Genomic DNA, 21,955 nt, shown 5'->3' on the forward strand with positions numbered 1-21,955 from the left:
TTAAACCAGTTCTCTTGCAGAGTTTTTCAAGCTGGCACTTACAGGGTTTTATTTGGTGGAGTTCAGGAGTATACAAGGGAGCTGAGTGTGTGAATGAGACTGCTTTGGTTTTAATGGGAGCCAGCTGATCAAGACAGGAGGAGAGTGTGTCATTATAATAGTTGACAAGATCGAAGGGATTATCAGACAGTGGGGAAGCGGAGGCAGACATTTTACTGGCAAGAGAGGCTGAAAGAGCTGAGGGGGAGATAGAATCGAGATTTCTTAAGGATATTTTGCATTTGTGTTTTAGGATGGGGAAAGGGATGTCAATGTCCACAGTGATTGCCAGGTGGACAGAGATATTGAGGTTGAGGCTGGAGAGTTGATGCATTGTAAGACCAGTGGAGCAGACTCAATCCAGGATGTGACCACAGCTGTGAGTGGGGAAGTTGGTATGTTGTGTGAAGTTGAAGCATTGTAGCAGTTCTAGTAATTCTATGGCAAATTTACAGTCAGTGTCATCAATGTGTATATTAAAATCACCCAGGAGGAGTATGGAATGTGAGATGGCACATAGCTGGGTCAGAAAATCAGCATAACAGCAGCAGAACACCAACAGCCTGGTGAGGAAGAGAGGTAGTCTTGAGGGGCTACCAGCCTGTTGGCCTTATGATCCTGCTCGGAGAATGGTGGTACGTTGGTGGCTAGTGGAGAAAACAAACCCGAGCCTGGCAGGGCTGACCACACCAGGACGGAAATATCCCAGTAGGACAAGCAGGTGGGCTCATGCTAGCTAGCGATGTGGCAGGCAGACACTGAATGATTGACTGCTCTGGTAGTAGAACGACAGAAGAGCGCTGTGAATCAGTCCCAGGAGTCCTGGAGCTAGCAACAGAGGGAACTTCTTGGCAGATAAAACAATGAACTGATCTGCAGACACTAATCTGGTGAAAGTGTTTGTCTGGATTGGAGGATAATCGGTAGCAGGTAGCCACAACCTCACAGGACAACTTTAACAGCCAAGTCATAGTGACAAAGGCTCTGATTAAATGGCAGAAACAAAGCGGAAGCCAAAACGTGTCAGCATCTGTCATCTTTCAAAAAAAGCCACAAACCAGATCTACATATTATCTTCTCTTGATAAATAGGTCTATAAAATGCACCGCTTTAAAGTCAGTTCCGGAAACAGACTTGAATGTTTCATTTACAGATAATTAATGGTCTAATTTGTTGAGGAACTCCAAACTGGTATCAAGGGACATACGGACTAGACTTATTCAATACAAAATAATTAACCATTTTTATTGGACCCCCTCAAAGTTATTTAGACTCAAGCTGAGAGAAAACTCCCAATATTGGAGGTGCCGGGGGGAGGGCGCTCTGCTACACTGTCTATGGGAATGTTTGGGAGTTCTAGATAACAATTCATGATTATGTCCTGAGGATTGTAGGTACAAAATACCCATACTCAAGTAAACTTTATGTCTTTAGTGATCCATCCCCCCTCAAGTCCTTGGCTACCCATGATGCCAGTTGGATTCAAACAGTACTTATAATCAGTTGGAGACTAATAGTCAAAGAGTGGAAATGGCCCCATCCTCCTTCTGTGTGTGCATGGTACCAGATTGTAGGTAGGGTTGCCTCTTATGAGAGACTCTCCTATAGGCTGCCACACAAAGGAAACACCTAGGTAAAGAAATGGCAAAAGTTCCTTCATCATATAAATGGCTCACAAAGTTAACAACACCAGGCCTTGATTTCCACTGGCAAATATAATTTGTGCTCATATTCATTATTTTTTCCCACAATTGTTATTGTTAGTTTTTATAACTGCTCAACTTTTTTTCTGTTGTTTTTGCTGTGGTTTCTGTTGATTTGTTTGTTTGTCTTTGATTCTTTGATAGCTTATATATGCTTTTGATTGAAGCCATTGACTGGTCTGCCATTATTATAATATGAGCACCTCTTGTAACACAGTGTGTATAAAATGGAAGATGAATATTTGTATACCTTGTCGATGCTCAACTAATAAATTGCTGATCCTACAAAAGTAGAGCAAACAGGCTTTCGTATTACAACTAATGAATGGAATAAATTAATTAATGCAAGCAAAAAACAATTCTCACCAGTAAAAACCCTTAATTTTGCTTCTCTTATTTTGTGGCACTAATAAGATGTTTCTTGTATTCTACCACACATCCTGACAGAAATTAACCTGATTATCCCAAGGTTATTAGGTGAACTAATGCAGGCAATGAACACCTTATGTTCAAAAACTAAACATAAAGTGTTAGCTTGATCTAGAGGTAATTATTAGAAGATGTTATAGTATTCAGCATTTATAATGTAGTATGTACTCAAAGCAAGTGCTTTTCTCACTTAAAATCACAAAGATGCCTATTTGTGCCTCGTTGGCTTGAAATTTAAATTTGACCCTGAGGGCAGGCTATTGACAAATCTGCAGAGATCCCTGGTTTCGACAGCACTGAGGGAGCCTAGAGTATAACAGGCTGCTGATTGCCCTGTGTGTGGGGGATTAAACAGCTTCTCTCTTTTAACCTAATGCCCACAGCACTATTAGTGGGGTCTGAGGTCATTAGAGAGATGAAAGGTATGGGGGTTCCAAGACTCTAGGTTTTTTTGGTGATCAGGAACAGCTGTCACTGTACACTAAACAGTTAATGACTGTCAAGGACAACACAAGAAAAATTGGTTTGAGGAATAAACTTATGAATATGGTAGTTCTAGGACAAGATCAGAGGTAAGCTTTTATTAGGTTAGATAACATTTTATTCATATATGGTTTTTCAATGACATACTCAACGCAGCATTGTGGTATTTTTTCCTAGCAGCTATACACTTTTCTCTTTTTTCCTTGTCAGGGGCCTCAGAGCAAGGGTTGTAATAAATGCAGAGACAGCAGGGAGAGTCGCGTAAATGGCACTTGTGTGGCTAACAATTAGTGTATTCCCAAGCCTACCAGAGTGCCCAATGAGAGCTACTCTGTAGTGTAGAGTATCAGGGATCGATATGCACGCAGCAGAGAGAAAACCATTAATTCTTATTAATAATGGATTAGCAAGTTATCATTTTCATGAGGCAACACTTAGTGGAAATTTGTCTGATGGCATCAGCACTGCTTGTTTTAATGGAACACTTCCATTAAGGCCTTTTCAGCCCATTAGCAGGCAACTTGTTTGCAATTAATTCCATATAAAGCTGCCTCCCCTGCAAGTTATTTACCCCGATAAAGTCAACTGCTCTTCAGGCTGTTTGTTTAAACCAATAAACATCATGTTTGCTATCTGCACTTCTGTTTTACCACTGAACTCCAAGGAACATTGTGTTTTTTTTCCTAAATGACACATGTACACACATAGCATGTAGTATAATTTATATGGCAGAATTGTAGGTCTGGTTGATATAAAGCAGGGTTTCCAATACACACCCCTCTGGTCGATGCAAAAGGTGAATGTGAGACAGTAAGGATGTTTTCAGTTCAAGCTATTTCACTGAAATGTCTTTCAGTGGCTATACTGACAACATCTTCTGTGGTACAACAACTCAGTGTCAAGTATTTTCCCCTCGCACTAAGAAGATCCTGGATCCAAATCCAACTAGGATCTCCATGTTTGCTGGATGGTCCAGTTTCCTCACATCATCCACTCCCACTCATTAACAGTCGGTTCACACTGAATTCACTTATGATAACACGATAACCAAAGAAACTCTTTTCTGAAAATGATACTGTAGTGGCCAAAGACTGATGGAACTTTATGAGCTTTATCAGGACTTGAAGTAAAATCACAAGAACAATGTGAGTCGTCCTCACTGAGATACTGTAGACAAAATGTCTAAACTTATAGAAGAGAAGAGGAAAAAGAAAAACATCAAACTTTCAATACCCCAGTGGACCATGAAGATGGGCTTTCTATCAGGCCTTCCAGCCTTCAGTGAATTATTCAAGACAGAGAAGAACAAGAACTCTAAGTGCAATTACCCTTCACTCCTCTCTTCCCAGTGTGAGCAACATTAATATAATGGCTTTCATCTTCTCAAGCCGATTATGAACCAGGGAGGCATCTCTCAAGTCTACATTCCCTCTCTTCTCTTCTGTCAGTCAGTATATGACATTTGGAAAAAAATACCCACAATGTGCTTTGGTGATTGATGCCCGGAGTGGGCATTTAAAACAACTGTTTGAAAAACATGCAAGGATAAATGCTTCATTGTGTATTTTTTGATGGCGGGGATGTAGGTGTTCCTGGTATCACACAATTGGGAGTCTGAGGTTTTATATTATCTGTGGTATTTAAACTGGCACCCAACCTAGATCTAGTCAAAGATGACTCACTACCTGTGGCTTCTTTCAACCCACCTGATTCCTTAAAGAAAAATTTTAATAGACATTAGATAAAGACAGACACAGAACTATAATTTCTTTGCTATACTTATACAGCTACTTTTTTTGCACTATTGCACAAGAAAATGCTTCATGCTGTTTAAATGAAAATTATGTTTATAAAATGAGAGCAAGCTACAGTATATGTTTTATAGTATCCTTTCCTCAATGCAAATCACCATAATTGCTTGCTGGCTGAAGACACACTATATCATTTTCTGAAAACAACTGATGTATAGAAAGGCACACAATGTGGACAATGCAAATGTAAAATACAGTCTCACTCCTTGTCTCCAGTGAACAGGGCCTTCATGATGTATGTAGCGATAAGACAAGTCTGCAAGTGTGTTGGCTGAAGTGCACAGCTCATCTACATAACCCTGGGGCTACATCACCTCCGATGTTCATTTAGTTCATTTGATGAAATGTTCTCATTTTCACTGTCATGAAACTAAGTGTTTTTCCATTTTGAAACTGCGAAGGACGACTGAGTGCTGCATTTGAAGACATGTGTGGGTGGGTAACATAGTGTCAACCTGGGGACACTCGCATGCAAAACAAAATATGAAGAGGGAGAAGTACATTTTGAATGCATCTTGAATATGTAAGAGTATATAGCGTGACACCTTTGTAATGGAAATCCAAACCACTCTGTAAAGTTGCTGTGGGAATACTAAAGGAGATTCAGGGGAATTGATGGGGGGCTCTGTTAACCTCTTCCACTCTCGGATGCAGTCGTCCTCAGGTGACATTACTGTCTTTCAGAGGCTCCGTTTTAAAGTTATAGTGAAGATACTGGTATCATATGGCTCTATACGACCTAAGGAATCCATTGGTACCATGTCATGCTAGCTTGCCAGTAAGCTAAATAACACTCCAAAGTTAAGCTAAATTTTGGCAAGGGAAAACACTGGCATGGTATTTTCAAAGGGGTCCCTTGACCTCTCACCTTAAGATATCTGAATGAAAATGGGTTCTATGGGTATCCATGAGTCTCCTCTTTACAGACATGCCCACTTTATGCTAATCTCATGCAGTTTTGGGCAAAAACATGCAGTTTTTTGCATGCAGTATAAATGTTCACCTGTTCTAAAAATTATGTACTTGAATATTTCTGCATACTGGGGTCCCTAAACAGTCTTGAAATTGCATAACTTCGGGTATGACTGGAAAGCTGAGACTCTTGTGGATTCAATGAGCCAAATTATATTCATGTGTGATGATGTTAATCCGCATTGTAGCCATTTCATTGTAGTGAGACCATTTTTTGAAACTTGACCTCACTGTATTAAATTACCTATTGTGACCTCTAGAATAATCACAGCCTCATGAAGCCCTTATACACTCTAAACTTTCACAATTTGAATAGGTGCCTAACCAAAACACAATGTTTATTACAGATTTATTACTAAAGAAACTTGACACACAGTGCTGAGCTGCATGTCAAATTAATCTTCAGATTCCCAGCTTTCAGATGATGAATACCACTTCTATTTGGCATATTTCCTTTTACCTGCTATCTCCCCCTAAAGGTCCCCTGTCCCCCCAAAAATGGGTCTATGGTAGGGGGGCAGGAGTGGAAGAGGTTAATGCTGCTGGGTAAAGTCCAGTGGTCACCTTGGCTTGGACTAAAATTAATAGACCAGTGTGGGGAAAATGTTAAGTGTGTTAAGTGATCCCGGGAGGGGCTGGGTTGGGGGCTCAGCTGCTGAGATGGTTCCTAGCTTCTTCAGAGATCCCATTTTAGGGTTAGCTCATCATCCATCACCATGTACCCCCTTGCGACCCCACTAACCTCATTAATTTGCCTCCCCAGATTAGTCCTCCCTCGGAGACCACAAAGAGCCCCTACCATTGTTCTCATCTTCTCACCCACATGCCCTTAAGGTCTTAAGTAATTCAACTCTCCACCAGCCAAACTTGAAGAGGAAATCAAATTATATTACTGTAGGGACATGATACAACAAAGAGATTCTGGCTTTACAGGCACCAAAAGGCTCTTTGTTGCTTCACTTATGATTTAGCATCTTTGAGAAGCTAAGATCAGATCAATGGTCGGCTAAGACCATTTACCCATGAAATAGTTCCCATTTGAGATCCATGCTGCTTCATGTCCACAGGCTGTTTGGGTTGAGTTAAATGCCTTTAAATGCACCTTAGAGGATGCTTAAAAATTGAATCTTATTATTTCTTATTTGATTCCAGGTATCTTGAATTCCTCAAAACCTCACCAGAGTCTAATCAATGAGCTGGATGTGAAAATACATATCTGAGCGTCAATTAGCAAAGACTTTGCACATAATGTCTCCCAAATTCAATCCACAGTCACTTCAAAATCTCTGGTAATACTGGACTATTTGAGCTCAAAGTAACCTAAGATTGATTGAGAATGTAAAGTAAACTGCAATAAGTGAGGGTATGGTAAGGGATTGAATGTGTCTATCAAGTCAATAAAACCATCACTATGATCACAGAATTACAATGCTTCTCTCCATCTGCCCTGTTCTGGAAGGACATTGGTGGATCTTCTTGTCCTGTGGCATTGCCGAATCCGGGACACAGCAGAGGGTTTGGGTTTGGGTCCTGCTAATTAGGGAGCTCAATAGCCCTGCTATTGAGTTCCCTAATTAAACTATTAATCTCACATCATTAACCTCCGAAGACCCTTTCCTCCCCCCATTCTGACATTGCTGCACTGGCTTATGAAAACAACTTCCCCTCAATTCTGATTCTCTCCACCCACTAAATTAGGTTCCTCCGACACTTTATTTTGCAGAGGTTTCTCACACATATATTGCTTTTCTCCCACTGCTTTGCCTTTAGAGCATTTCCTATTGTTTAGCACTTGCTCCATCTCAGCTCAGTGTGCCTGTTGGTATGATGTGCTAACTGCATTACTCTCCAAGTGGCTCTCCAAAGGTGGATATGGTTACTTTTAATTAAAAAAGAATCAATTTCTATCCCTGTCAGATTTTGAACTGGGTGACCATATGGACACTTAAAAATACAATCCAATTTCCAGCCACCCAGCTCCCCGTCTGGCCACCCCTCTACAAACCACTTTGGCACATCCATCACATCACTCCATTGTAGGAGCTTTATAAATTACTAACACAATCTACAGAGCTTGTCTTATAGGTTCATAATGTAAATGGCAGGTTATGTGGATTTAGGAACATTTTCAAACACTTTCTACGAATTTTGTTCGAAATTATGTAAGAAATGCTATATTACAAGCTATTTGGAGATATTTTTGTCTAAAGCCGAGAGCATATGCATATTTTGGCATGGTGGCCCGTTTGGAAATTTCTTAGTGGTCTAGCCATTTGAGTACAGAACCACAACAGCTAGGGAATTGACTTTAGGGCTAACAAACAGTATTAACCTATTGATAGCACACAGGAGAACACAAACAAGACACTAAAGGGTTGTAGCGTGAGACAGTAGTTTGATATAAAAAGTCAATTTAAACTTATTAAGTTAATTATGATGCCATTGTAATCCTCCTGCCATTGGGAGTGAAAAGAGCAGGCTCAATACAAAAGAGGCCTCAGTGGTCTTGCCGCACCTCACATGAAAAGCCACCCAAGATTATAATATGAGAGGCACGAGAGGAGACACATACATCAAAAGCTTATTAAAGCCAATGAAATAACTCACAGTGACAGCACTACAAAAAGATAACCATTACATTTAAGTGCTGGGTATGTGTGACTTTGAGGCTGACCTTGTGAGCCTGTGGCCTATTGTGTACAAGAAGGCTGTATAGAGAGCTGGTTGATTAGGCTGAGCTCCCCGGGGATCGATGGGACGTCTGCGATCAGCACTCAGAGTAATAACACTGTATTGTGTGCCTACTCAATGACGGTATAAGATGAATGATGTCACAGGGCTATAACACTGATAGTGTCGGTGGTGGATTTCTTGTACTTATTTGTGCTGCTAAATCATGATGAATTGTACTGACTTAAGTATTATGCCAAACAAACAGTATGACAACAACCTTTTGAAACGTAGCCAACCAACAACTAAATAAATAAGGCAATAACCTATAGATTTTTTATGTAAGGGGACGGTCTGTTCACACATGTTTGCTACCTGTGGTTGCTTTGCCAGCTTAACTTTTTCAAAGGGGAGACAAGGACAGACAGACCAAACCCATGTAATCAGAAACTTACCAGGCACCCCGCCCATAATATCTGTCTGGTGTCTGCCCTGTAATACAGGAAATCCAAACCAGAACTATCAAGTTCACATAACTAAGTTGCATACAAATTACAGGCACCAAATGAACACAACCCTACTATTAGTGGTAGGTGTTATTTTTGCCCCCAACGGTCTTATTTTAATTCTATGTCTGTTTGCTTTACAGTCTGGATAATAGCAGGTCTAGGCCTTTTCCCATGTGCACTTACATTAAACTACAACCATAGGTTAACCTCGGACCAGAGCCAAGATTTATGAGTTCCATTTTGTTTTATCTTCCTTTTAAGCTGAAATTCCATCTTTTCTCTTTTTCGTGTATCAGTGTTTGGGTGTATCTTCAATAAAAACGCTTGTGCCAGCTTGTCACAGCAGAGTATCTTTGTCTGTTAATTAAAAAGCTTGGCTCTGTGTTTTTTATCTGTAAATGATATGATTACTGAAATTAAAGACCAGGGCAATCTTGCTCTCATGGAGGCAGAGAGGTAGAAAGTAAAAAGACAAGATTGACAAAAGTAAAGATATTGTTGAACACTGTCCGTATTAACCGATTTGTCATCGAGTGAACACAATGAAACACAATTATTTTTTGTCAGATACCCTATATCTAGCTGTGTGTGTATCTTTAAATACTTCAGTATTGTTTGAAAAAATGGTAAGGGCAACATACCCTGAAGGCATTAAATAATACTGTACATACATCCATGACAAAATATGCTTCAAAACATTTAAATGCTTTAGCTATGTAGCATATTTTCTTAACATTTGCCTTTGCATGCAGATATCTGCACAATATAGATTAAAAACAGCACATTACCAACACAGCTTAATAATCAAGGCCTGTCTACTGTGCTGTGAATTTGCACAGACTCAGCACATTTAAATAATATCTTGGCAACTTCAATGCCCCTGATATTACCTTTTTTCCTTGATGGTCTCTAAAAAAGCACATGCAACTCTGTATATTTTGTTCATCCCCATAGGTGGCAATTAAAATGCAATGCATAGAGAAGCAAAGATACACAACATAACATGACAATAAACATGGTTTACAACCAATAAATAAATCAATCTTGTTTGGTTCATTGGGAAGATTATTTTTTCAATTATTCATAGAGCAAAAATTGGTTTACATTTAATACTCCATTTCTTTCAGACAATTTCTGTCAACAATGCATATTTTATTCTTCTGTAATTCTTTAGTGACAGTTAGTATGTATTTTACATCAGAATCCAATGGAAGTGCTGAACATACACCAACATATCGCAGTAGTTTTGGGTATAAAGGAAAAGCAGCCAAAATGAACTCAAATACATGTCCCTGTATTAAACTCTGGGGACTGAATGAGTGCAGTGGGGCACATCTTTGAAGTCTTACTTAAGCACTACTGCTCAATTCAAGGTCTGATTTGGTCAGATCACATTACAGGCAGAGCAAAGACAGTCTTGCCACACCACAAGAAAAAAAAGACAGGAGTGCAAAACTTTCCTGCAAGGTCAAGTTCACACTGACATTGTGCAAAAAATCTCACCACACCGCAAGAGACAAAGATGATAACACAGGGCTGAGTGAGAGAAGGCAAAGGGTACAGAAAAACAAATCCTATTGGACCCATGTATGAAAGGACACGCCAGTTGATGTGGTTGGGTGGGGGAATGGGAGGGGTCGGGGTATAATTGAATTACAGTGACCCTATGACAGCACTATAGGTGAGGTCATGTGTTGAATTAATTCTGTCCCTGACCCCGCCTTCAGCAGAGCAGGGCCTCTTCGCTGCCCCCAAGACCCAAAGGCGCAGCAACGGTGACACATCTTTCTGTGCGGCTTCTTCCAGTCAAAAATGTCATACAGATTGACAGCCAGGCACAAAGGCCGACGGAGCTTCATTGCGTGCACTGTACGCTTATTTTTAGTGCAAATGCTAAAGCTCTCTATACTTTGGGACATGCATTAGACAAGCTGCTATTTTGGTTTGCGGGAATCCACAAAAGACACCAAATATAAATAGATTCTACAGTATATTCTATTTTAAATGAAGATCTAGATTGTACAGCATGAAAGCTTGCTCACTGTGAATAGCCACACAATCAATTAATGTGCAACAATGTAGTGTAGGGCTGTATTTGATTATTAAATAAAGGAATATACTATAATTACTCTCAAAGAACTTGCTTTTTAACCTCTGATCGTGTGTAATTTTCACCATATGTGCAGATAATGAGGAGATATAATGCTCTTACTGTCAAAATACTTATCAAGCTTAATATATTATCACACTGTAGGGAAAGCATAGGCATAAACATTCACAGGTGAATAAGGGTACTTACTGTCTGCCAGGGAGGAGATCCCCATGCAGTTGAGCAGAAGCAGGAACAGCAACGCCCCTCTGGGCAAGAGGGGCATTGCCAGGTGAGTATTAGGCACCATGTTCCAAGTTGGCACTGCTCCCTTCTCAGTCCCCTGCTAGACGCGTCCCACTCTGACAGGATCAAAGACTAACACCTGGGAGAGCAAACACATGCAGAACAGGAGTAGAGAAACATTAGTATTCAAACTCAACATATATTTGCATACATTTGAATGAGCATAATAACACAGTAAAGCAGAAATATCAAAAGCAAGTCACATAGTAAAACCAAAGGAGACGGATGTTTTGTACACTTGTAAGAAAACGAGAGCGCACAACACTGGAGATCTTTGGTTGCGATCAACAAGGCACCCAATACCCTCAACAAAATCCTGCTCGGGGCAGAGGAAAATACAAGTGAAGCGAACGTAACACGCAAACTACATCAGCAGAACAGAACTGAAGTAGTACAGTGCTACAGAGAGAAATCATGGGAAGAAATAACAAGAACAAAGAGGAGGTCAGAACGCAGGATTAAGCTCCACAGTCATCCTCTCACAATGGGGATCAGTTCAAAACCCAGAGGACCTCCTAAACTATACTCCCTAAGGACCACCACCCATTTAATGTTCCCCATTAAGAAATTGAAACTGTGTCTTCCAGACGGGTCCAAATCAACAAAGTGCCATGATGTCATTGAATGACAACATGTTTGCATACATCAACATTTAGCTCACGACACACCCCCAAGGGAGACAAGGCTGGTCGACAAAGCAGCAGCAGGTGTACCACAAATTAACTTGTTAATTAAACAAGCTATAAAATAGAAAGCTTTGCTTCATCATCTTAAGTGGTAGGTGGAGATACAAAAACAAAGACTGTCCCTCAAATGACACTGCACAAGCAGTGATTCTTTGTCTTTTTAGGAATTAGATTTAATGTAGGAAATGACTAAGCCAACTGATAAGATTTAGATACATGACCTTAAGTTTGTTATAGCCTGCAGTTTCAATGTCTAATGCTATTACAAACAAAGTAACTGTGTATCCCCATAAATTGCGCTAACAAAATTTCTTATCCCTACACTCTTGCCCGTGGCCATCTGTGATGAGTAATCATAACGCTGTAAAGCAGACCACAATATGGTAAGGATAGATATCTCTCTTTTGATGGAATTAAAGCACTATCTCCAGAGGACTTCAGAAAAAAAAAATAACTAAAATGAGAAAAGTTTGAGAAGTTTTTAAAATAAGCCTACTTTTGTCTTCAAGGGCTTTCTGACAATGATTCTGTACAAAGCTTTAACAAGAGGCCTATTGGAAGTGAATTAAAAACTTTCTCAGCTCATCCGTTCAGTCTCACTGCCCAGTTTATAGTGGCAACTGAACAATACTGATTGTTGATATTTGTTAAAAGAGGAAAAAGAGTCGCTCACAATGTGGAATATCTTGCGTCTTTCTGGGTGGCCGGTCAGCTTTAGTCTATTCAGTTCAGCTAAATAAGTTAGAGTGTCAGGAACACAATGCCTCCAGTATCTTGCAGAAAAAAAAAACCTCTTTCCATTCTTGAGCCTGTGGAGGTGTTGAGCAGCCCATTACTCATGTGGCTATTTCGATGTGTGAGTAAACGGTAACGAAATGAACACATTGAGCACCTGTTCAACCACCCTCTTTGTGAAACAACACCAAGGGAAACACTCTGCTGGGCAGAGATCTTAGCAAAGCAAAATTTCAAGAGATCCCTTTTCTTCATGTGACCTCTCTTTTAACCTCTTTCAACGAATCACTTGGCGAAGGAAAAGACAGGCATGGCTGAGTAAAATGATGTAAAGGAATGCTGTGAGTCACGCTGCTGGTGCCTCACCTGGGCACAATTGCAGACAGGTATCCTTGACGGTTAGCTCTTCATCACTCTTCGTCACTTACAGGAATGTGCCTCTAGGCTTTCATGTCTACTAAACCAATTTCCGATACAACACACCTTGCATCTCAGGAATTTCCAAACACTGTGTGCCGCCAATATCATCTATCGTCGGTGAAGTTCAAGCTGTGATTGTATCAAGCCGTATTATACTCCTCTCTGCATGTAGAGTTTTGAGAAATACCCACAAGAGCAGCTTAGATAATTTAAAACCTATGAAATAAAGCTTCCCTCTGTGTCTTTTCCTTCACTAGTAATGAGAAAGAAGCTCATTGTTGGTGTGTTAAACTGTAGCAGTCTGGAGGAGAGAAAGAAATACTTTTACACTGCTCAGAGTGCCAAAGAACTGGATCACACCTCCGCTCTGCTACCAGACTTAAAGATATTTAGGCTCCGTTTTTTATTTCAAGTTAATACCCCAAGTTAGCCTTGCAAAATGAATGTAACTCACCTAAAGTTTGACTGACAATTTGTTTTGACACTCATTTTTACGTATGCCAGCGTTGCGTTGGTTCATGTCGGTGGGTAGTGAGAGTGAGTGAGGCTGATAGAGTTGGCTACTCGCCGTGCTCCAAACCCTTAGCGGTGGAGGGATATCTTTCACAGCAGATGCCAGAGAGAGGCAGATGCTTTTCATCTTCAATGAGACAAATTCCTAGAGCGAGGTTTATTCTTTATTTATTTAGCTACTTATTTTTTCCCAGTGCAGCTTGGTGCCTCCCAGCTGCACACACATACTATGGGACAGCACTCACAATGTGCATTTGTGTTGTGGCAGTAGCGCTACTAAGAGAGGGACGGGGCACCGACGTGGAGAAATGGTGCAGTGTGATCCAAAAACTGAGCAAGTGGCTCAGCACACAGGAAGACATTGTTTGCAACTATGTGGGAGAGCGAGAGAAAAACAGTAAGAACATGTAGGGGTGGATGTCTGCCCTTGTGAGATTGTATGTGGATCCTTCTGTTTTGGTAATGATTTCATTCTGAGGCCTGGTGTGTGTTTTTTTGTGTGTGTGTTTGTGTGTGTATGTGTGTATGAGTAAGAGGGGAAAGTGTGTGTGAGACAGAGTGAGTTAGCGCTGCATAATTATGGTTGAAATGATCATCCAGATTATTTCACCAGAAATTGAGATCCTAATTAATAATCACTAGTCAGGATTAGTCAGGATGAATTCAGGAGCTAAATTAATTTACCGCAGCAGTGGATGATCTAAATTAATACTGTTATAAACCAGTATGCCAAAGCATATACCAGAGTTTTACATATTTTTTTAATTTCAAACAGTAAATTAGGGCATTCTAGTTAATACATGTTATAATCTGATTTACATCAGTTATTTGTATTTTTCTCTCATCTTACATATGTGAACTATTGCCAATTATTAATAAGATGCATAACTCCTATTCAGTGGATGTTACTGTGCATAAGATTTATTGAAATGTTTCATGCATCTATAATAAGATTTATAATTTATATATACTATAATTATATATTATATAATGTATATTACTCTTACTTATTAATTTACAGTTAATATATATACTTTTTCAGGATGTTTCAAGGCTTGTTCAGTACCTAAAAATCTTGTTTACTTTAGAGAATTAACTGGAAGAGTTTGATTTCCTGTTGGCTTAGTTGTTGAGTAATAACGTCAGAAGGAAGTTCGTTACTTTTTATGTTGAACTGTGAACTGTTTGCTGTGAGCTGTTGTCACTCTACACAAGGAGGAACTGCTGTTCTGTTTCTTTATGAGCTCCAACGTTAGGCGCGCCAACGAACCTTGATGCTAACTTGCTTAAAGAACGAGCTAAAACAGAAAGTTCACTCAGGTTAACAGATTAAAGATTAAACTACTCGGGTCGTTCTGTTTTGTTTTCATAGCTATTGGTTTTTCTGTATTTTGATTTGTGTAATTCCTGCATACAAGGTTGAAACTGAGATACTGTGTTTGTGCTGTTGTTTCTCATCACATGCTGTATAACTGAATAGGTTAATTCATATATTGCCATAGTAACATTATATTGGGTTATTAAAACCAGGATTTATCCCTTTAGCCTCTCATTAGTTGTTAGAGAGACTGAGAGTCGTAGTTTACCCTTGACATGTTTATTATACAGTGAGATGTCTCTTTCACTGTTTTACCAAGAGTTTAAAGGGGTTTAATGCTTTATTGAGTATTGCATAAAGTGCTCTTCATATCATGAGCTTATGGTGAAAGGGTCACACAAAATTTGACAATGAATTTAATTACCACTCCATTCTTCCTTACACTGTCATTACCTGTGATTTGATTTTGTCCTAACCATTCACCGATCACTAGTGACTGACTGAAGCTGCATAAGCGTTAAGTTAGTACAAATAAAACAAGTTCCTTAAGAGCAGTCTTTTTATAGAACAGGGGTTTCCCATATGTTCATTTATTTGTGGCAGCCCGCCACAATATCCACATTGCCCACCACATATTGATTTTGTATTTTTAGAGCTGTTGAACTGTTGCTACTTCAGGTTAGCACACTTTCACCCCCTCCGGAGTTCCCTCCACTTTAGGGCATTATTACTTACAACATGGACACTTACAGATGAAAACAAAGGGGAGGCTGTGTCTAATAAACTAAAGCTTTAGGCCTCCATGGCTGGTTAACTGTTAAGGAAACAACCAGCCTTTTTTACCCAGACTTTTTTAAATCACCCGACAAAATTTGAAATGTAGGTGGTGATCCAGGGGTCTGCAATCAGGCTACACACACTTGGTCTTGTGTCCAATTTGTCAAGAGCATGTATTCTACAGAGAGAGGACTCTGTGGTGGCAATATTTTATGTAAACACAAAGACACAGTGAAAGCAAACATAAGGTTATTATATTGATACTGAGGCAGGAATAACTCTAACCCTTATTGAGCAGCCACTCATCAGGTCATTCAGAGTCTTTTAGGAAGATGTTTTAGAGTCAAGTCAGTTGAGATCTCGGTAATGCAGAGCGTGACATATACGGTATGTGAAGCACACAGAGGACTAAGAGGTTTAGTGAACTAATTAACAAGGGAACAATGGGATGTCAACATCTCAAACGGTAAATTGTCGAGGACAAAGGAGCTTTTGAGCGAGTTCAGTTGGGAGGGGAATAAAACAAAAAATACACACCTATCCTGTTTGCTTGTTTGCCACCCACATCAGGTCCCTGTCATTGAAGTTATTACCACCCCTCAACCCCCCTCGTGCATGTGTATGTGTGTGGTAAGGGAGTGGCCACCCATACAGCAATGGTACTCTACAAACAAGACAATGCAAGACACAGCTGCGCTGAGAGAGCGCAGAGGCTGAGTAAACACTACTATTACAGTAACTGCAGGTAGCATCTCTGCTCTCTGTCGTTTTCAACCCTCCTACTCATGTTGTCTTTCTTTCTCCGTCTCCATTTAATGGGTCATCCTAAGCGCAGGGAGGTGGGACAGCTGAGATATATGGCTAGCAGTGTGAGGAGCTAATCATGGACGTCTCTGGAGGTGATAAACCCAGACTGGAGAGGTTTGTGTTGGCACAGCCTGCAACGGCTCCATAAACATAGTTACAAGCTGAATTTCAACAGCAGTGTTTTGCCCCCTGATTAGTTTTCCATGCCCTAGAAGACTAACCCTCACAAGTCTGTGCTCCTTTTTTTTACCTCAGCGATGAACACACACCACCAGACCCGCAGGAGAATAAAGCAAGCCGGTGAGCCCCGTATTGTAAAATGAAAGCGTAAAGTAACCAAATTAGGTTTTCCCTCCATCTCTGAAAGCCTCGCTGTATCCACAGACTTGATGGTGCATGTCTTTTTTACATGGCTGCGACAAGGCTCTGCATTGAAATTCACCTAACAAAGGGTAATGTCCTGTGACCTATCAAGTTTTACAGCACTTCTGTTTACAAGCTGATTCCGGTTAATTGCTAACACTTTAGTGCCAAGCAGAAGATTGAAAGACACCTATAACAGGCCAGTGCACTTCCCTCCTGGTTGAGCAACAGATAGTAAGGAGCACCGATTACGCTGACCTACAATGAAAGTCCTACTAATCAAGAGTGAAATCTCTGTCTGTGTGGATGAGTCAAAGAAATCCATGAAGCAAGTGAATTTGAGATGCTTCAATAATTAGAAATAATAATATTACAACCCATGACGCATTGTGAGGCAACCTGTGACGCATGAGGACTGGATTTAATGCACCGGGCCCCTGATGTCCTGATGCAGGCACTAACTTGCCTCTCCACAGAATGCAAAGTCCATCGTGTACTGGCTTCACCCATATGATACAATGTCGATTGGCATTTAGTCTGGTTGAGTGAACATTTAACAAAACTCAATCACCTCCATAAATTGCCACTGAAGTGGGGGATTTACAATCACCTCTGGGGGGCTACCAATCTTTTCAGCCGCAAATCAATCTGGGAATGAAAGGTGATAAGTATTACACTGATGTGTATTACATGGAGTAGAAGAGACATACCAGAGTGCCACTTCCATTTGAATTTATTGGAGAGTGATTATTGGCGTTGTCGAGCTGCAGAGCAAGGAGAAAATGGCTTGCACTACAAAGTGCTGGGCAAAGGGCCTGCAATAAATCAAAAAGCAGGCTCAATGTAAAACAGACATTCATCAAATAAAAAGCAATACTGTGTATACCCGGACCAGTCGAGTGTATGAAACAGCTTTCTGTAAAGTATCACCAACCTTAGGAGCCATATTTACAGAATACAAAACAGTTTCACTTGATTGAATTACAGTGGAATATTCATAAAACCATATACTTCAGCATTTCCCACACATAGGCTCTACTTGGGCCCAGGGACATTAAAACCCGGCCTGGTAGATAAAATCCAAATTCCAATTTACTCTGTGTAGGAGTCAGTTTTACAGCGGTACTTTATCCGTTCAAAAAGGGTATCTGATGTTGTGAACATGTAATTGTCTAAACCGCATATATAAGACGACCCCACTTTTTCAGACGTATTTCCAGGAAAAAAAATATATTACATTTGGACCAATACGATAAACTTTTCAAATGCATTTATTACTGTAACAGTCCATTCTTTATAGCCTCTATAGTCTAACTGTCTATTTTTATTCCAGTGTTGTCATTAAGAGGCCGACATCGCAGCAGGAATATTAGTCGACATTTGGCAGGCACGTCATTCTTTATGTCAAGCCTGAGAGAATAACTAATGTCCCATCACTTGAGCCGCTCACTCAGCGATGAAGTGGTGATCAGCTTGACTCTGCGGTGGGCGTGATGTTTTTGCGTTGCCGCGGTGACCATGGTGGCAGCTTTAGTCAGCGTTCCCCCCAGATATAACTGACATCGACACACACATGCGTGCGCACACACACAGAAGTAGGCATGGGATGATATGAAAACTTCATGTCACGATTATCTTGGCCAAAATAATTGCAATTAATGATATTATCCCGATAATCAACAAAATATGCTTAAAACTCTTAAAGTGGCACTAAAACATACTGGAATTACTTTACCTTACCTTACAAACAAAGACAGATTCAGACTCTTGCCAACACTCAGCAGGTAATCACAATGAGAGAAAAAAAATCCATTAATAGAAAGAATCTACCTATCATCCTGATTCGCATTCACATTCAGAGCCTTCCGTCATGGTGACGAATGACTGGAAAGATGCGGGCGATCCCTTGATGCAAACGGCAATTCAAAATAAATCAGGAAATCTATAGGACTGTATGTTAGTGAGTCAGACAGCTCTTTAAAGTCACTCATGTGAGGATATTCACCATTATCCCCATAATGGAAATTCACCACGATTAAATTATCTTGAGTGTTTTTATCCCGATACAAGATCAAATCTTATATCCTTCCTATCCCTACACACTACTTTGTGCAGCCTATCCTTCTTAGGACATTGCACTGACTTGCATTCATTGTGGACGGCCTAATCCAAACCCCAACACTAACCTTAACCTAACCTCAATTCACACCTTACTCCTAACTTTAACCAGGACCTCAGAAATTGCGGTTTGCCTCATTAGGACTGTGCTTTGGTCCCCATGAGGACTACTGGCCCTGACTACATTGGTGTTTATACTGGAAAAGGTCTCACACACACACACACTCCAGTGTATAACTGACATTTGCATTTACCAAAACACACACAGGCTCTCTCTCTTTGTCTCTCTCACACACACACACGCTATTATAAACATCTTATTAATTTATGCATTTTCTTATTAATTCATTCCCCCCAATCACATTGTCATTCTGTGGGAAACACTGCATTCACATAAAAAATATGTTTAACTCGCATTCAAGTCTTAACAAAGCTACACAGTCGGATATATTTTCTTTCATTTATTAAACCACGCTTTTATTCTAAGAGCTTTTGTATGAATGTGAATTCATATTTTACCACTGTTGTTTTCTCTTTTATTTTTTATTCGTTTCATCTGATTTGTTGACATCCCAATGACTGGATTAATTTAACATTCTTATTCAGTATCATGGGCATTAACATTGCTATGATTATTTTTCTTATAAATCCTTACTGTTTATCTTTCTTTTGCTCATCATCTGTCTTTTACTTTTTATCTCAGTTGTGTGTGAAGTACTTTGTAGCTTTGTTTTGAAAAGTGGTATATAAATTTTAAAAAAAAGTATTATTATTTAGGCCAACCTGTAATTCCTCAAAGCTAGGGCCTAAATAAAACTAATGGAGAATGGTGTAATAACAAAGCTTTGTGTTCAATTCAAGGTCTCTGAAACCGTACACAGCCACTAGCCTTGTCCTAGTTCAAAGACTGAAAAAGATTTAATATTTGTGTTTGTTTACATTTTTAGAGAGTTCTACAAATGAATTACGCATAATTTGGTGTGGTTTTGTGCTCTGGCCAAACATTATATCAGCAGTATAAACTGAGACACATTCTCAACAGCAGATGCGCGTATATATCAAAAGGAAATTTACACTGTCAAGCAAGAGAGATGGGCTGAGACGTCACCACTTGATGGTTTGCTTGTGGACAGATGGTGCCATAAAATGACTAGGCAGGCAGCACAGAAGGCATGGACTCCCCCCTCACACCACGCAAAGGACTTCAACCCCCACCCCCACCAACCCCTAGGCAGAAGGCCTCGTCTCCGCCAGTAAAAGGACAAACAGAGCGAAGGCATGTGAGCAGAAAGACTGGCAAATACAGAGCTCCATAGATCAATAGCTTGCCAAACAGAGACAGTTGTTTGGGCTCAGCTCAGTCCATGGGACATCATGGGTGGATTTTAGCAGAAAGAGGAAAAAATATAAAAATTAAGCATTATCAGAATCAAGAGAGCATGGCAGAATATGGAATATAATACAAATTGAAAACAAACTGTATAAGCATGTTTTCTCAATGGTATTGCCCAACATGGAAAGAAACCTTTCCCTTCTTAAGTGTATTTATTTTCTACAGGTGGCACTGAGGGGAGAATATCAAGCATAACTTTGTATAAGAGTGTTGGAGGGAGCTTTTAAAGGCTTCATACTATTCTGCAGGTGTCTCCACTGTTCTAAATCAATTACCTCTAGTCAGTCAGTGCTTAGGGTAGGGGGGGTATTGTAAATCAGCTTGGTGTCAGGCCAGATTAGCGACTGTAACGGGCTGGGAGTGAAGCTCTTTGGCCGGCAGGGACCCTTCAGAGGCCTATATGACAACAAAGCTGTGGCCTCAGTGCTTAGTGACAGCGCAGCAACTTTGGTAATTGTTTGCCACAATACTCTGTACGAGGGTTTTCATCCCTTGAAAATGTCTGCACTTGTAGAAAATGATGCAAATCAATGAGAAGGAGGAAGAGCTTTAAGGCAATATTGGATTTGCTGGATTTTTTTTTCTTCAATGTGATCAAAAACCTTGATTTGTCAGGTATTTCATTCACAGGATAACTCTTTTCTAGAAGTTAATCCAAATTCCCCCTACTTTGCACACACATTATTACATTTCTACAGAAATGAGGTTTTGCCTACTCATACTGACAAAATTCAAATTGGCTGTAAGGGGATTAGCCAGACTGCTACCATTGGCTATTAGTCAAAAAACGTGGTCATTCTCTCGCTCATGGGCCCTGGGAGGAAGGTTTGTGCTTGTGCAGTTCCTTATCTAACTACATCCTTTTATGGAGATCTACTTTAGAGACACTGTTCAGCAACTACACATATTCCCTTAAAACATACAACTACTGAACACAGAAGTGCTGACTTGCAATTGTAGCCCACACTACACTTTATGACACAGAAAGACAGAGAATTTCATGATATACTGAATGGTTATGGGGTTGTTTGTCTTCAGTCAGAGCTGCTATGCAAGAAAAAGCATATTGACATAATGGTTTCATTATTTAACCTTACAACAGTGTATGCAAAAGACACTGAGAAAAGAATCCTCTGTAGTCCAAGGTACAGAAGAATAAACCAAGTGTTGACGCAGGGAAGGGTTAGACTAACTCAGGGCGGGCTGGGAAAAGCACCTCCTATATAATCAAGCATTTGTGGTGGGAAACAAAAACTTAAAAAAAGAACTTGATGGTGTCTGGAACAAAGCATAAGCAGGTTTTATTTATAGAGGAGGACCCCCTGTTGAGATTTAACAGGCATACAAACATATGTTTTTCTGGGACCTACCATGAAGTAAAAAAACCTGTGCCGCACAAAGAAAGACCAAGAATCTCAGTCTACCTGAAACAGTTAAGACCGAACAGTTTCAACACGGGTAGGTTGCCATTGCAAATGTGGAAAAAAAAAGAGGATCCCAAAGGTCCTAATCCAACTCTTTGCCTGCCTTCTATTCCAGACAGCTATCTTCTCAGCCCCTGTCTAACTAGTGAAAAGAGGCAGATTCTAATAAGCCGCTCTGTCTTTCTGTCAGTCTGTGTTTCTCTCCATCCCCCCCCCGTTTCCCTCTCTCTCTCTCCCTGGCCATGTCTCCTTCTCTGTCTCTTTCTGTCCGTCTGAGCCATGAGCCAGTCTGGTTGAGCAGATGGAACCATATATCCCCATTGCTCTCTGGAGGCCTGAGGATTTAAAATGTAAAAGAGTTGAGTGCAGAATAGGCAAGGGCCAGTTGAT

The 21,955-nt window shown here is 40.2% G+C and overlaps 1 protein-coding gene across 1 annotated transcript in view; it reads right to left on the reverse strand.

Moving 5' to 3' along the window:
• Positions 1-21,955, reverse strand: part of LOC137193515 (receptor-type tyrosine-protein phosphatase F) — a 184,315-nt gene that overhangs the window by 103,563 nt on the left and 58,797 nt on the right. The window contains exon 2 of the mRNA XM_067604727.1: positions 10,916-11,090. Coding sequence (XP_067460828.1) covers positions 10,916-11,015 — 100 coding nt within the window. The 5' untranslated portion in view covers positions 11,016-11,090. The remainder of the gene's footprint in view (positions 1-10,915; positions 11,091-21,955) is intronic.

Source organism: Thunnus thynnus, chromosome 12 (genome assembly GCF_963924715.1).
Source record: "Thunnus thynnus chromosome 12, fThuThy2.1, whole genome shotgun sequence".
In the NCBI taxonomy this organism is placed as follows: domain Eukaryota; kingdom Metazoa; phylum Chordata; class Actinopteri; order Scombriformes; family Scombridae; genus Thunnus; species Thunnus thynnus.